At 39.6% G+C, this 16,828-nt stretch overlaps 1 protein-coding gene across 1 annotated transcript in view; it reads left to right on the forward strand.

The window, feature by feature from the left end:
• Nucleotides 1-943: 943 nt before the first annotated feature.
• thsd7aa (thrombospondin, type I, domain containing 7Aa) overlaps nt 944-16,828 on the forward strand; it is a 160,070-nt gene continuing 144,185 nt past the window's right edge. The window contains exon 1 of the mRNA XM_029514874.1: nt 944-1,034. Within this exon, the coding sequence (XP_029370734.1) occupies nt 944-1,034 (91 nt within the window). The remainder of the gene's footprint in view (nt 1,035-16,828) is intronic.

A 16,828-nucleotide genomic window follows, 5' to 3' on the forward strand; every position in this document is an offset into this window, starting at 1 on the left:
GTCAGCCCATACTGGCTACAGGGAGGCGGCTAGCTACACTAGCATAGGGTAGGCTAGCTAAGGTGTGGAGCTGTGACTCCAACTTGCTAATTTTCATTATCCTGCATCTATGGCAAGTGCTGCTATTATAAAAGGAGGTAGAAGAATAGCTAGACATGAGGCACACAGGACAGGAAAGGAGAGGAGAAGAGAGGGAGATGGATTGAGAGAGAGCTACAGCCCATTGCTAATTGTGTAGTTTGATTAGCGGAGCAACAGTATTGGATATAAGCTTAGGAAAGTTAGGAGATATCGAGTTCTATACCAGTGCAAGTGTGACAATAGTTTGCTATTGCGAGGTGACACAGAGCATAGCCACCAGTGACCGGAAATGACGCAACACGCTTACCGCAACCAGCCAGGACCTACATTTTAGCTGAACTTCCTTCGGCCAGTCAATCTGTCTGCATTGTAGGGTGTTTTTAACGTACAACAGTACGTACAACTAAGTACATTTTTGACATATTCTTTGAACTGTATGGTGACAACACAAATGTTATGATTTGGCACTATACAAATAAATCTGATTTGATTTGATTTGAAACACAGAGCCTATCCATGAAAGGTTGAGACCAGTACCTCCTACTCTTCATAAAGAGATCCGTAGTCTAATCAAAGGCATGCACTTACAATCATATCAACTTATCAATAAATTTTTATAGTGTATCTGCAGGTTGAAGTCCTGCAGAAAGAGTGACCAGAGCTTGATCTGCTGGTTGGAACTACGCATCTGGGCTAAGAATATCAGAGGGTTTTGATCAGCAAAAACTTGCACAGGGTTTGAACTCAAGCCGATATACACTTTGAAATGTTATTATGCAGGCAAAAGAGAAAGAGCCTCTTTTTTTACTGTACTGTAATTTACTTGATGTTTGTTAAACTTCTTGGATAAGTAACAGATTGGATGCTTGATACTCTGCTCATCTTCATCAAGACTGCACCTGCACCCCACGCTCTGGCATCCACCTCCAGTTTGAAGGGCCAGGAGAAATCAGGTGCAGCAAGAACAGGGACACAGTACAAAGCTTTAGCAGACTCAAATGCAACTTGGCAAGCATCTGACCAAACGAAAATTTTCAAGGGGCTAACAAGAGCATTGGGCAGAGCCACCACATCGGAAAAATTACAACAGAAACTTTGATAGTACCCACACATACCTAAGAAACGATGCAGAGCTCTTTTGTTTCTGTGCAACTGGGAAATCAGTGATTCCTTGCACTTTTGCCACTACGGGATGAAGTGGGCCTTGTCCCACCTGCTTACCAAGATAGGTAACTGTCGCCCTGCCAAATTTGCGTTTTGCAAAGTTCAGATGACTGAAAATGACAGAAAGAGTGTTAAGCCACTCAAACCAAGCGGAAGAATAGACAATCACATCATCTAGGTATGCCTCACAATTTTCCACTCCAGCTAAAACAGTATGTATCAGTCACTAGAATGTGGTGAGAGCATTATGCAACCCAAAAGGCATAACTGTATACTGGAGGAAATTATCAGGTGTAACAAACACAGAGAGTCAAGATCAGGCATAAAAATCTTCTGTATGACAGAGCTTACAGTTAAAAAGATAAAGCTCATTTAGTCTTTAGCTATGCTGCCATAGGCCTAGACTGCTGGGGGAAGCACTGAGCACCTCTCCCTGTCCTTCCCCCTTGCATGCGCTGATACCAATAACCGTGCTTCTCCAAAATGCCTGTTTCTCCCAGTTCTAAGCATGTGTACCAACAAGGAAGTTTTTCCTTGCCACTGTCGCCAAGTGCTTGCTCATTGGGGGATCTGTTGGGTCTCTTTAAATAATTTTATAAAGAGTTTGGTCTAGACCTGCTCTATATGTAAAGTGCCTTGATGTAACTTTGTTATGATTTGGTGATAAAAAATAAATCTGATTTGATTTGATGTTGCTACTAAACTTTTAGCTGTAACTCAGGAACTTCCGGGTAACCCGACACTAGTAACGTCACATCTGTTTTATCAATGGGCTGTGGTACTCACTCTTACGGGCCAAGGCTCCAGCCTCCACCCAGCAACTGCAAATCTGGCCATAGAGACAACGGTAGACCCAACTTCCTTTCGACCGGCGTCCAGTAGCTCGTCCAATAGCTTTCTCCAGCCCAGCACCAGCGGCAGCACGTGTTTCTGGCTCCTAACTGTCCTATTTGATGTCCTCGGCGCCTTCGAAAGCACTTGCAGTTCCACTTCTCCTCATCCACTGGTTCTCCCAGTGCCTGCCCCGACTTCCCATTAACCAAGTTGCTGTCAGTCTTCATGTTCAATCAGGAAATTGTTCAATACCATCCCCTGTGGGGTACAATAAAGCAGGAACTACATGCACAACCTATACAACCTGCAATCAGCGTTAAAAAAAAAAAAAAAAAAAAAAAAGCACTGTAACCAATGTACAAATCAAATCAAATCAGATATATTTGTATAGCGCCAAATCATAACAAAGTTACATCAAGGCACTTTACATATACAGCAGGTCTAGACCAAACTCTTTATAAATTTATTTAAAGAGACCCAACAGATCCCCCGATGAGCAAGCACTTGGCAACAGTGGCAAGGAAAAACTTCCTTTAAGAGGCAGAAACCTCGAGCAGAACCAGGCTCAGGGGGGGCGGCCATCTGCCTCGACCGGTTGGGTTGAGAGAGAGAGAGAGAGAGAGAGAGAGAGTGACAGACATGTACATGCAAAACAATCAAAGTAAAATAATCTAAATTAGGAAAAAATATTAATAAATATACATGCAGAATTCAAATCAAATTCAAATACGCTATCCATTTTCCCCCTTCTGCTTTCCTTTTGCTTCATCAGAGACGTTTCTGTGTGGCAAAAGTGCACATCAATGTTGCACTTGTCACAGTTGACGTGTTTTGCTTGTGCATTGTGGCCTCTTGCATCTGGTGGCCTCTTTCCTTTCATCAGACTTTGGCATGTGGTCCATCATGTTGAACTGCACTTCAGGTAAGGGCCTGATGTCCTGAACCTTTTGTATAGAATAATGGAGACAGGGTTAGGGTTAGCGTTATGTGCTTTTTTTTGCAGGGGCTTGGATGTGCAACAGTAAAAGAGAAACGACAATGACAAATCAGAAAACATGACAAAATTAAAGTGACAACGACAAATTAAAAAACACAATGCCATTAACAAAACCGGAATTTGTAGGTCACCTTCGGACAACACAAATTGTTGCTGATTAGACAAAGGAATGGGTCTTCTTCTTTGAACCTGAAGGACAGCACTTCACGGCACACCAGACAAACAGAAACAAATGAACACATGAAGATTGTGGCAAACCCAGCTTTTGCAGTGATTGTGAGTAAAGGCTGCAAGAAGTTGACGGTGGCCAAACTCATGCACTCATGAGTGGGCTAATTTGGGATGTTTGACATTTAGCTAACTTCCATCTGTTTCCCAACCTTGCTTAGCAATTCCTTACAGAAGCTACAGTATAAAATTATTACATTAGGGATAATGTTGCGTGAGAAGGTTGTTGTGGAGAATGTGTTTGTTGTGTGTCATTCACCCTTAAGGCCTTACGAGTGCAATAATTAACTAAAGACATAATGTTGTTTAAAAGAACAACTTTTATTCATTTATAAATAGCATTATTTAGTGTTGCTATCTGCAAGTCTGGTCACTTTTCCTCTATTTTGCTAACCCTCTGGGCCATGTGCATTTGTTTTCAATGAATCCTTTGATAAATCAGTGATTGATTGATTATATATACGTTATTTGTGTAGGGATGTTCATGGCTGCCATATAAAAGTCCAGAGTCTCTCAGGTCTCCAAACAAATCCATCCAAAACTGAGACCTGGGGATCCATTAGACATAAAGTGGCTTATTTCACACAGATCACAGAGAAATCAGAGTGGAAACCAACTATGATTATCCAAAAGTAATCAACCACTGATGTGATTCAATTTCGGGATAGAATAATTCCTATGGATTCATATATTCATATTAAACAGGTGAAGAACACTTATTCGAAACAGTGACATTAAGCAAATGACAAAGCTGTTATTGTCATTTAATGTGAATAATAATCACAACGACAAACAAGAAAGGGTTTGAATAATCAGCACTGGTCAGTTTACCACAGACAGAGGCGATCACTACACCGTTTCCACTGTACTTTTCATCCACCAAACACCAACCTTCCTCTTCTGAAATAAGACCACCATGACTCGATATGCTGATTCCCTGTTGATGAGCTGTAACTGTGACTAGACAAGTCTGCATAGTAGTATAACCATGGTGATGGGTACATTGTATTGCTGCCATAGTTCCATTTTCTGTTCTGAGGTCAGTTCCAATTCTCATTGGAACCATGCCAGTATTCTTGGCACAGTTTATATAATTGTGCGCAATGACAGATGGATTACTGTTTGATGGTCCACAAACAAGCCACATGATTCTTCTTGAAAATCTATCTATACATCCGAAGAGAGCCACGCCAAATGGTTTCAGTTTATCATATCCATCGACATGCTGTATGTAGTTTGGACCCATGGAGTGATACATATGTCTTGTAAACCTCCTGCATCTTCTCAAAGCTGTCCCTTGTGGATTCAGTTGTCTCAACAACCTCATTACCATTTCAAGTTTAACGCAAAGTCTATATTTCTATTGAAGAACCTGCCACATTGTCCGATAGCAGAACAGCTGTTGTGGTCTGTTTGAGCTTAATGAACTACTTATGATGAAGTGACATTTACATGAATAAAGAAAGTAACAACTGCACAATGTAATGAGGATAGAATGGACAGACATGAATGAAAAACATCTTTTATAAAATATCCATATACGGTATATGATGCAACTTTGACATTCTACTAATTTCTGACTGAATGCAGAAGATACACTGGGCTTGTGGGAGTTGTAGTTTGTCTGTTCCTCTTTTTGCACAGAAACCAGGGACCATCAACAGCTGCTAGGGGCTGATCACGAGAATGGAGTCAGATAACACAAGGTCAAAGTGTGCAACCCGAAGAAGTCACACCCACATACCTCACTTCCTTTGTGTAACCATAACATAAACTGGACCAGGGAAAGATAGAGCATCAGATTTCGTGAACTGACGCTGAAGTTGCTGGTCAGGGAAACGTAGTCTGGTCCAGAGCTCTGTAAACAATCTCTTTTTCTACTTTACTGTTAGGTTTGATAATAAAACATGTGAAACTGATTTGGACGTCTCCTGCATTCTTCATCAAATTTATATGCAAGTTCACTTTTGGAACTCAACAGGTCCTTCCAGCTCGATGAAAATTGCACACCTCACCTCAAGAAGTGGGGAGTAGTTCCGACATCCGAATAACCCTGCTTCTTTCAAATGGGTCTTAAGCGTTAATACTCATCATAATGTTGTGAATAGTCGAACGCATGTCAACTATCATGTCATATTTATGTCCGGCATCATAGTATTGTTTCATCATAGCAAGTAAGTAGGCTATCACTAGTGCCGCTCATGTTTTAAAAAACACGTCCTTTGGGTTCAAAGGATGGACCAGTTCCTTCGTCCATTTAGCAACGATTCATGTCGCCCAAAGGTACCTAGCCTTTCCGGTTTGGTTAATATCGTTTGTGTGTGTTTTCTGTGTGTTGATTCTCTTTTGCTGTTGTGATTTGCACTTCCAGGCCAGGTATGTTGGTGCCACTGGCTGTTGCATTTTCACCAAGCAGAGGACTATATATATTTTGAAATGGAGGAAAACCAAGATATCTTTTCTTAGGATCTTCACCCTCTCAGTTGTCATGCTGTACTCAGACAGGCTGTCTCTGTGTGTAGCTGGAGGCTGTTTGCCTCCGTGCCACTATGTGGCACTGTGCCCAGTGCCTGCCACGGGCCAGCCTTTCTCTTGCTCTTCGCTCGTTCCCATTGTGGCTGTGGTGTGGCATCCCAGCCTTTGTTGGGTCGGGTGGCCAAGCGTTCATCTGAATGCATGATTTCCTTCATCCAGTGCGGCAGACTGTGACAGGAGTCATCAGCTGTAGCCCTGCTTAGTACAGCAACCTTTCACTTTCCTTTTAATGGTAGGTTGTTTGTCTGCTTGTCTGTGCCATTTGGCTCCGATCTGATTTATGCTTGTGCGTACTTTTCAGGCTTCTTAAGCTGCGGTGGAATGAAATTCTGTGGCCAGTCCACTTCGGCCATCGCTCCCTGACTGCTGCTGCTGTTTTGGCTCTCTTTAACAGAATTCGGATCAGCTGGCACAGCTGTTCACTCTTTGAAGGCTGGGGGACTGCTCCTGTTTTCGGAATCAATGTCTGAGAGGCTAAGACCCAGTGAGATTTTGAATCCCTACATTGGGTTGCTAGATCATATCAATAACAAGAAATCCTCTTCACACAGAAGTTACCACACAAAACTTAAAATGAAATTTAAAATCATAAAATTTTGCCACAGTGGACGAACTGGAAAGCTTACTGGGAGTGACCACTTACTGTTTAATTTTGATAGTTTCTCCCCTTGTAATGTCTCTGTCCTTACTTCCTCCCTTTCTTCCTTTCCTCCTGTAGTGATTACCCAAATGTGTTTCACCTGTGTCTAGTTGTCTCCCTGCCCTCATGTGTATTTAAGCTGTGCTTTTTTTCCCTCTAAGGCCAGTTCGTTTTGTGTTTGCCGCTGCTTTATCTGAGCAGCGGCCCAGCAATTTATGCCCTAGTTCCTTGTGTATGACCTCCATTCTTAGTTTACCAGTTCCCGAGTTTTGCCTGCTGATTTTGTACTTTGGCCTTGAGCTCTTGTTTAAGGTGTAACAAAATTGCACTACATTAAAGACCCAGAAACTGCCCATCCCTGTGAACTGCCTCCGCCTTATTGTGTCCTCCTGTCTGAGCCCTTGACAGTTTGTTTGTTGTGTAAGAAAGACACGGGCATCCTGTATTACATGTGAAATATTTTGTTTTGTGTTCAATACTTTATTAATATAAAAGAAACAGAAATACACTTGGAGGAATTTATGTTTATTCTTAGTAGGATTTTCATTTTATTCTATTTCATGTTCTACGTGGAGGTACCAAAAACAACAAAAAAAAAGAAAAAGAAAAGAAAAAAGAAAAGAAAGAAAAAAAACCCCAAAACGTATGCACTTTATCTCTGAAAGAAAGGAAAAGGGAATTTTCTCATTTGTTAGAGCACCATACAATAACAATTAAGGAAACAGAGCCCGCCCTAATATTAAAGGTTAGTCAGAATAAGGGGTTATTCCTCATTTTACAGGGCGTGTTCTACATTAAATTATTTAAAGAGACCCAACAGATCCCCCACTTCTGACATCAACACAGGACCAATTGTTGTATCACTCAATACTGAAAAGGCCTTTTAAAGTTAACTGGTCCTTCCTTTTTGCAACCCTTCAACAATTGGACTTTGGAGAGTCATTTATTCACTGGCTACTTGCACTGTATAGCTAACCCTATATACCCTATAGCTAACTAAGGCTACAGTCACTGCAAACGGGATCACATCACAAAGCTTCACTCTGCAGAGGGGAACCAGACAAGGATGCACCCTCTATCCCTTACCGTTTGCTATATTCATCGAACCACAAGCATCAGCAATACGTCAAAGCGCCAATACCAAAGGTATCCACTCGGCTGTTTCCGAACACAGAATCAATTTATATTCTGATGATGTATTACTCTACTTGCAACAACCTCAAAGATCATTACAGGAAGCATATAACTGTATCTTAAATTCTCAGCCCTCTCTGACTACTTGATTAACTGGCCCAAGTCAACAATACTTCAAGTATCGGAACTGGATTTTGGGTCATCACACTCAAAAAACTCACCCAGGGCATGTGTTCGATTAACAAACCAGAAATATGTTCTCTCTAAATTAATTCATTGAGTTTATGTACATTAAATGATTCATTCTTGTTGGCTTAACATGAATTAAAGAAAAATCAGATGATTTAGATTCATTCATTTCAATCCAATGAGAATGAGGTCCTTCAAATCAATGACTCTGACAGGGATAGCTACTGCGCATGCGCCACGCCCACCGCCGTCAGAGAAAGTACTGGAAGTCGGAGTGGAAAGGTTGACGGAGTCTATCGAGCGATAGAGCGATTGCTATCCGTGATATTAAAGGTAAGTAATTCAGATATATATACAGGAATGTATTTATTTGAAAAGCGTGAGTGATAAATTGTACACATTAGACATTTGTGAGACATATTTTAGTCACTGTTTCTCACCGTTAATGCTAGCTTAACTTAGCTTAACATTAGCTTTTATTTACATGAGGCACTGGGTCAGGGTCATCCTGTGGCCGAAAAACGAGTTGAGAAAAGAAAAAAAAATGTCCGCAACATGTTTTCTATTAGAGTTTTCGGAGTCTGTTTAGCATGTTTGTCTGTGTGTGTGTGGGTGGGGAGGGTGTATGTGCGCGGTCGGTTGTGGGATTTGGCTCGGATTTGGCGCGAGAGCGTCGCTCTGCCGGCGTTTGTAATGGCTCCTCATTTTTCAGCGAAGAGCCAGGCTAAATAACTGATAGACGATCATGAGTTGGAGCTGCAGTTCTGGGAAGGTAGCAAACGGCTGTGTAAATTTGTTAAAACTATTAAGCTTTGAAAGCTGCGGTGCAGTAACTTATGTGTGATCTCGATAAAGACATATGTCCTCGCCAACAGAAATTGTTTCATTAAGGTAAGTAATAGTCTTAACATTTCAGTGTACGCAATTATAGATATTGTAATTTGCCCTATTCACTATAGAAACAGTGTGTTGCATTTCTCTTTTTACCAGGTCCCCTTGCCCTGAGATTTGTATGCACCTCAAAAATACATGGTAAGTTGTTAATATTATTATTATCATTGTGTACCAGTTATCTAGTCGGCATGTAGCACTGTACCGGTAGTTTATTAGGCCTTGCCCCCCACCCCCCTCTCACCCCCTCGCCCTGTAATTAGGTATTTTCTATTTGAGGAAATATTTATTTATTTATTTATTTATTTATTTATTTATCATATACTAATGTTTTTGATTTTTTTTTTTCTTTTCTTTTCTTTCAGTGACATGTATGTGGCAGTGCAAGCACTGTGACACCAGAGAGAGTAGCGGGTACAAATTACTTAAACATTATAAACTATATCATCATTATGGAAGAAGCCAACATTTTCTGTGTATATATGTAAATTGTCCATGCACGTTCAACACGTGGAGTGGACTGAACACCCATGTCTATAAAGCTCATTCATCACAGGTTACACAGATAACTTCCAATTCAGTAACTCTTAAATGTGAGTTATGTGAATGCAGTGACCTCTCCACTGAGAGAGATTTTTTCGTTCATATTGGAACACATCTGCGAAGTAACAAGACAGTTGTGTGTTTCTTGGTTGCCCTTTCAAGACAAATGTTTACAGTACATTTTACACACACAAAAACAGGAAGCATCATCCACACACACTGAAAGATCTCAAAGCCAGTGTAGTTACATTTGTGGACCCGTTGCAAGTGTCAGATATCTCTGATAATGTGAGGGCTGGTTGTTCTGCAGATGTATTATATGGTGATGTTGAAACTGAGTCAGTGACAGAAAGTGATGACGGTGCTGTTGAAAATCTTCCAGAACTAATTGAGAGAAAATTTGCAGTTATATTGTTGAAATTGGAGCATATATTTCATATTCCAGCAAAAGGAGTAGATGAGTTATTGGAGGAGTTGCATTTTTTGTTAAGTTCAGCTAGTGCACCTGTCACAAAACGTACAGTTACAGATATTTTCAATAGCCATAATCTCCATATCGATCAGGCTGTTATTGAAGAACTTGCCAATTCTGTCTGTGCTTCTAATCCTGTGGCTAAAATTTTGGGCAAGTGCGGCTCTCTTGCCACATCTTATAAAAGAAAACAATACTACAAGCTAAATTTTAAGGTTGTAGAGCCTGTTGAGTATATTTTATCTGTAGACCGAAGGAGGTCATTTCAGTACATCCCTTTATTGCAGTCATTGCAGGTAATACTGAGTCACAATAAATTACTGAATAGAGTGATTGAAGAACACATAGCTCAAGAAAACAGAAAGGATTGGCATGGTAATCAGCGGGTTTACATGTCTTTTCGAGATGGTGAGCATTATAAAACAAATAGCTTTCTAGCAGTTGAAGAGTTGAGAATTTCCATAAAACTTTATATTGATGATTTTGAGGTTTGTAATCCTCTTGGGACCTCATGCAAAAAGCATAAGCTTTGTGGCGTATACTGTGGCTTGGACAATTTGCCTCCTGGCTCTCATTCTGTACTGTCATCCATTTATTTGGCTGTTGTTTGTAAAAGTGAAGATTTGAGGAAATTTGGGTACGAAACAGTATTGGATCCGCTTTTGAAAGATCTGGTCATTTTGGAGCAGCGTGGTGTGTTCATCAGTCAGTTGAACAGGTGTATCAAAGGCACTGTGAACGGTGTAATAGCTGATAATCTAGGAGCCCATGGGCTGGCAGGTTTTGTCGAAAGTTTTTCTGGGGAATACATCTGTAGATTCTGCACTGCCAAGAAATCTGAAATCCAATCATTGACTGCTGGTGTGTTTGAGCGTAGAACGCGGGAACTTCATGAAGCCCATTTGAAGTGTGCACTAGAAACGGCAAATTCGTGCTGTGGAGTTAGACGGGATTGTATTTTGAGTAAGAATCTCACCCATTTTCATGTCACTGCAGGCTATCCTCCAGATGTAGCACATGATCTGTTCGAGGGCATAATACCTGTGGAGCTTGCTCATTGTTTTTCTCTTTTGATCTCTAAAAAGTATTTCAACTTAGAAAAACTTAACAATTTAATCCAAAATTTTGAGTACAAATGGGGAGATAAAACCAATCAGCCTCACACAATACCACAGACTCTCAGTTAAAAAAAGCATTGGTGGAAATGCACATGAAAATTGGTCTCTGCTTAGATTGTTGCCTCTGATTATTGGTCCACTTGTTCCCGAGGATGAACCTATATGGCATGTTCTTTTGGATCTCAAAGACATAGTGGAGCTTGCCGTAGCCCCTGTCCACTCTGATTAGTCGATTGCATATCTTGAGTGTAAAATCAGTGAACATCGCCAGAGATACCAAGAACTTTTTCCAAACAACCGTGTTCTCCCTAAACATCATTATTCGGAGCACTACCCTGCTTTGATTCGCCTCTTTGGGCCTCTTATCCATAAATGGACAATGAGATTTGAGGCGAAACATAGTTTCTTCAAACAGATTGCCCGCCATACCAACTGTTTTAAAAACATACCTCTCACGCTTGCCAGAAAACACCAGCTCACAATTGCCTCAGACTTGCACTCTTCTGACCATAGGACACCTTTGGTGGTAACTAGTGTGTCATCAGTATCAGTTGATGTTTTGCAAAGTGACATTGCAAGTGCCATTAAGCAAAGATTACCGGATGAGACTGATGTCCATATTACAAAAAGTGTGTCATACAATGGTATGAACTACAACAAAGGAATGATTGTAGTCCATGGGCAATTATTTGGTCTTCCTGAGTTTGCCGAAATTCTGCAGATTTGTGTTTTGCAAGGCAAGATATATTTTATTGTGAAAAAGTGCTCCGCTTGGTATAGAGAGCACTTTAGATCTTTTGAACTTGACATGTCACATGTGAGAGACGTGTCTCTGATTGAGCATGGGGAACTACTTGATGACTATCCGTTAGCTGTCTATTCAGTGGGAGGCCTGCGTCTGGTTACTCTGAAGAGACACATAAACTTACTGGAAAGACAGAAGTAATGTTTGTAAGTATTTTCTCCCCCACATCACATGGCACAGTAAGTTGTAAAATCATGCAAGGTATGATTTTAATGATGAGTGTATTCATTTATTATTTTTAAGTAATCAGTCAAGTAATGAAGTCCACAACCAAAATATATTAATTTATGTTATAAGACAGAAAATGATCAAATTTGAGGAGCTTGGAGCAGAGAATGTTCAGAATTTCTACCTGATAATTTAATTCATTGCCTAAATGTGTACAAGCAAAACCCATACACGCCCTTCATACCTGGATTTAATTTAATTTAAATGTTAATTTGAAAGGGACAATGCATAATGAACATCAGGAAGAATACAGATATAAATATGTCAGCAGATATGTCAGTCAAATATTTCAGAGTTAGCAGCACTGCTAATTTATATCCTTAGTGCCTTGGCAGATCATGTACAATTCGATTTTCACTATGTATAATTTAAATTGGATTAAGGTAAATTTGGACCCAAAGCCACACCAAAAAGCAATTGGGGCTTGGAGTTTTGAACTTTATACACATTGGCTTACTGACTGAATCAAATGTGTTTAGTTAAAAATCAAATGGTACTTAAAAGAATGCTATTTAAGTTAAATCAGAATAGCTGTAAAGCAGAGTAATACATAAGATAAGATCCTAGTTTTAATAAAAAATAAATATCAACACTTGTCTAATTATCATTTATTGTAAGAGACTCTGTTTTTCATTGTGAAATATTCAACCAGTGTTTTTTTTTTTTCTGTTCAGAAAGTCTGCAGGTCTTTAAACTGGTTAACATTCATCCTCTTCTCTGTCCTGCTCCCTCGAATCTCTGTCCTCCTCTCTCTTCTCTGTCTCCTTCTTCTCTGTCCTCCTACCTTGTCTCTGTCCCTTTTTCATTGTAAAATATACAACCAGTGTTTTTTTTTTTTTGTTTTGTTTTGTTTAGGTCCACACAATGGCCCAGCCCATAAGACTGAGAGTTATCCTCGGTGAAGATGATGCCAGGAAACTAGTTCTGCCAGCAGGGATACCGGACTCCATACAGGAATTGTGCCAGACAATGAAGACAAGTTTTGGACTGCAAGAAGATTTTCGGCTTCAATATCAAGATGCTGATTTTGGAAATCAGTTTGTGAACCTGTCAGTGACCTCCGAAATACAAGATAAAGCAACTATAAAGATTGTATACTTATGTCCTCACAACAATGATGACACAATGACATGTCAACCTCTAGCAGTCCAAGGCTTATTAGATACATCGTCAGTCTCCTCAGTTGAAACGGATAATACAGACCCCATTTCATCTTCAGGTTCATCATCATCTACAAGGCTGTCAGTTTGGCCAAGTGTCTTCACAATCCCTAGTTTCAACTATGATGCTGAACTGCAACTTGATAAGGCCAATGTCGAGTGCAGTGTTAGTGGAAGTCATTTTAGCCCCTCACCAAAACTGAAATCACACATTTTGGAACGGCTGGCTGAAGAAATCATTAAATTCAAAGCCTACCCAACTGACAATGATCTGAATAATGTTGCAGAAGCTCTTGTGAAAAAGCATCCTTGTCTGAAGGAGCAGGGATCCTTTAATGGCTGTTACGGGTGGAAGATTAGCCTCAAGTATAAAATGGCCAACTTTAGGACCAAACTAAGAGGCCTTGGATGTCACGAGGTGACCATAAATTCTCTGAAGAACAAGGCCCAAGACAAAGCAGCCTTGAATGTGAAAAAGCCCAGAAGAGCGGAAGTTAATTACTGTCCGCAGCATCCAAAAGGAGAAACGACTGACACTCTGGAAAACGAGAGAATTGTGCTGCTTTCAGAGATTAAGAAGAGAAACAATGACCATGTAGTGGCACTGAAAATGGAAAAGACTTTCTCATATAGAAGGCAAGAAGTTCTTCAAGGACAGCCCCTCGTTGTAGACTTCAAAAGCAGATGGCCGGCTCTGTTTACTCAGAAAGAGGTGAATGTCCTATATGTGCTCAGGTTTTATGTATACCTCAGAGTGTGTGCACACAAGTACAGGAGGATAATGGCAAATCAAATGACCAGTTGGTTGAAGCTATTTAGAAAGGCTTCAGGTCAGGTCTTAACATTCATTCTCTCTCTGTCCTCCTACCTCTTCTCCTCTCACGTCCTCCCTCTTCTCTCTCCTCCTCCCTCTTCTCTCCTCCTCTCTCCTCCTCCCTCTTCTCTCCTCCTCCCTTTTCTCTGTCTTCCTACCTCTTCTCTGCCCTCCTCCCTCTTCTCTCCTCCTCTCTCCTCCTCCCTTGTCTGTCCTCCTACCTCTTCTCTCCTCCCATGTCTCTGTCCTCCTACCTTGCGAAACTCTGAAGCATTTTAATTTTAGAAAAATCTTAAATCGTATTAAATGTTTTCCTTCCACCACAATATCATGATTGAACAGCTACAGTAGTAATTCACTGTTCATTCCTCCTGTGCTGCATATTGTTGTGATGTTCAAATAGGATGAGTGACAAGTGTATTGTTGGTGTTTTTCAGATCGACAACGAGTTCATGCGCATATCAACTGTACCCCTCCTATCCACATTCTTTGCTGAGCTCGACCAATACTCTCCACGCATGATGGAGCTCTTTAAAGGGAAAGGTGGAGCAGCTGGGAAAAAAATTAGACAGATAATGGTGGCCATTTCCAAGGTTTGTATTAAATTGTGTAGACCTATGCTTATGAAATACTTTTTATGTCCCTGTCATGACTATTACAGAAGCATAAATCTCTATGTATGTAAGCTAAAGTTCCAAGAATCCTGGTTCCCTTTTTTCCACAGGATGACACAATACATACACGACGAGCATGCATCCTGAAGTCGTTGTGTGTCTACCTGAACGAAGACCATGAAAAACGCATTAAGCAATATATGGTGAGTTACATACACCAAGTGTAACAAAGTAGCCAGTCAGAGAAAGCACATATTTACTTGCTGGATGTGTTAAATTTGAAGCTAAAATTAAGGGTGATAAATATTGCATATTTAAACATTAAAACTCTGTACAACTAAAGTACATTATGCTTTGCCCTTGTTTTTAATAATCTGCTATTTCAAAACGTTTTTGCAAGGTTGAAAACTAGAGATATAGAATTGCCTGAATTCATGTTTTAAATTTCTTAAAATGATGTTATTAACAATTTTAATATATTTAGTACAAAGGCAGGACAGGCCTTCCAACCTTAGATTTCACTTTGTACCATGTTTGTAATGTACGCATCTGTATTACTTCTGTACATCTCCAAATGTACAACTTAATTTGTACTTCTTTTCTTCATAAAATTATATTTCCATACTTTGTCTAGACTCATAGCAAATGTATTTATTGTCATATTTTACTCCATAGAGCACAGACACTGAGGCCAACTCCTCAATGGAACAAACTGTGATGGGAGTGTACATCATACAGACTGAGGGTGCAGAGCCTGGAGATGATCCAGAGGACATTGGTGTCCTGATTGAAGGTGTGGAGGTCCTCAGTGGTTTGGGGGACCCTGCGATGGCTTGTGCACTGTTATTCGGACTGATATACTGTCTGAACCTGAGCTACCCACCCGAGCTCAAATGCACTTTCGAAGTCCTGCAGAAGATTCTGCTCAAGCTGAATGGGCAGAGGTTGTCATCCAAGGCACAGTTCCTAAAAAACAAGCTTATAGGGTAAATAAGCCTGATGAAGACTGATTCAAGCATGGCATTAATCCACGTCTGCCAATGCAGATTTTTGTTTTGAAAGTTCAAAATTAGAAGAAAAATGTTCCACCAGACAATTTAGTTTGCACAATGACTGAGATTAAGATTTTCATCTTGTTGAAGGCTCCTATTTTTATTTAAAGATTTTTATGACGTTTCTTTTACAGTATTTTTTCACCATTTCTGATTTTCTTTTAAAAAGAAAAGGGTGCACATGTGTTGATTGTAATAATTCAGTGTTTAAAGTGATAAAATGCATATTTTTATAGTTATGCAAACATTGTATTGCATTGTTAAGATTGTTTGAGGCTGTTTTTTTTTTACTGAGTCTCAATTATATTGTTTGGAAAATATTCTACAAGCATTTTTGATAATGGTTGAAAGTGAATATTGCATCTTGAATATTAAACGTTAAATGACAGAAGTGCACATATTTTTGTAAGACTGTAAACACAAACTCCTAATACAGCATTCCCAAATGCATCATTTAGTTAATATCTGACAAAAACATCATGAGTCCTGGAGAAAATTTATTTAATTAATTTTTTCAAGGATTTGAGACATGCATTAAAGACAAAGATCGGGTGTTGGTTCTGTGTCGCACCCAAGTGCTAAAACTGTTTTTGCATGTTCTTTATGTATATTAGTGGATCTTTGGTAATTTAATTAAACATAATGCTTACACTAACAGTGAAAACAACACTAAAACAAGATATTAGTATAACAGAACATATATTAGTTCATCCAACAAGATTTACAATAGGTTAATGGACAAAACTTGTATTAGTTCATCCAACAAGATTTACAATAGTGTAACAGACAAAACCTATATTAGTTCATCCAACATGATTGAATTATGTTGTACTAACTTAATTTACTTTAATCAGACTAACACAATCAAGATAGACTGACTTAACATGATTCGTTTAGATGGAATATAGGTGGCAAGGTAAAATTATGTTCATCCAATGAATTATTTTTTTGAGTGCAGGGTCCATTTCATCTGTCTCCATGGGCTGTGGGTGGCCCTAGCCTGGGCAAACAATATAATTTCTGTAGCAAACCTCCGGAAGGAGAGGACCCCTTCCGTAAACTCTCCAGCCCCTGATGATTTTAGATTAGATTAGATTTTTTTCCTTCCTCTTTTATTTCACTGTTTCAGTTTCTTTTCTCCAGTTCCTGTAAAAAAAAATACATATTTTAGCTTCATTATGTGCGATTTTAAGAAAGTAAATGGCTGAATTATCCAATTGAATGAATGATTCAATTATTGAAACTGAATTATTTCTTATGCTTTAAGTTTTTCCACCCCAAGTTAAATTTGTTTGTTCCTCCAATTTTTGTACTCTTTATCAAGCTCCA

This window comes from Echeneis naucrates, chromosome 11, assembly GCF_900963305.1.
Source record: "Echeneis naucrates chromosome 11, fEcheNa1.1, whole genome shotgun sequence".
Lineage (NCBI taxonomy): Eukaryota > Metazoa > Chordata > Actinopteri > Carangiformes > Echeneidae > Echeneis > Echeneis naucrates.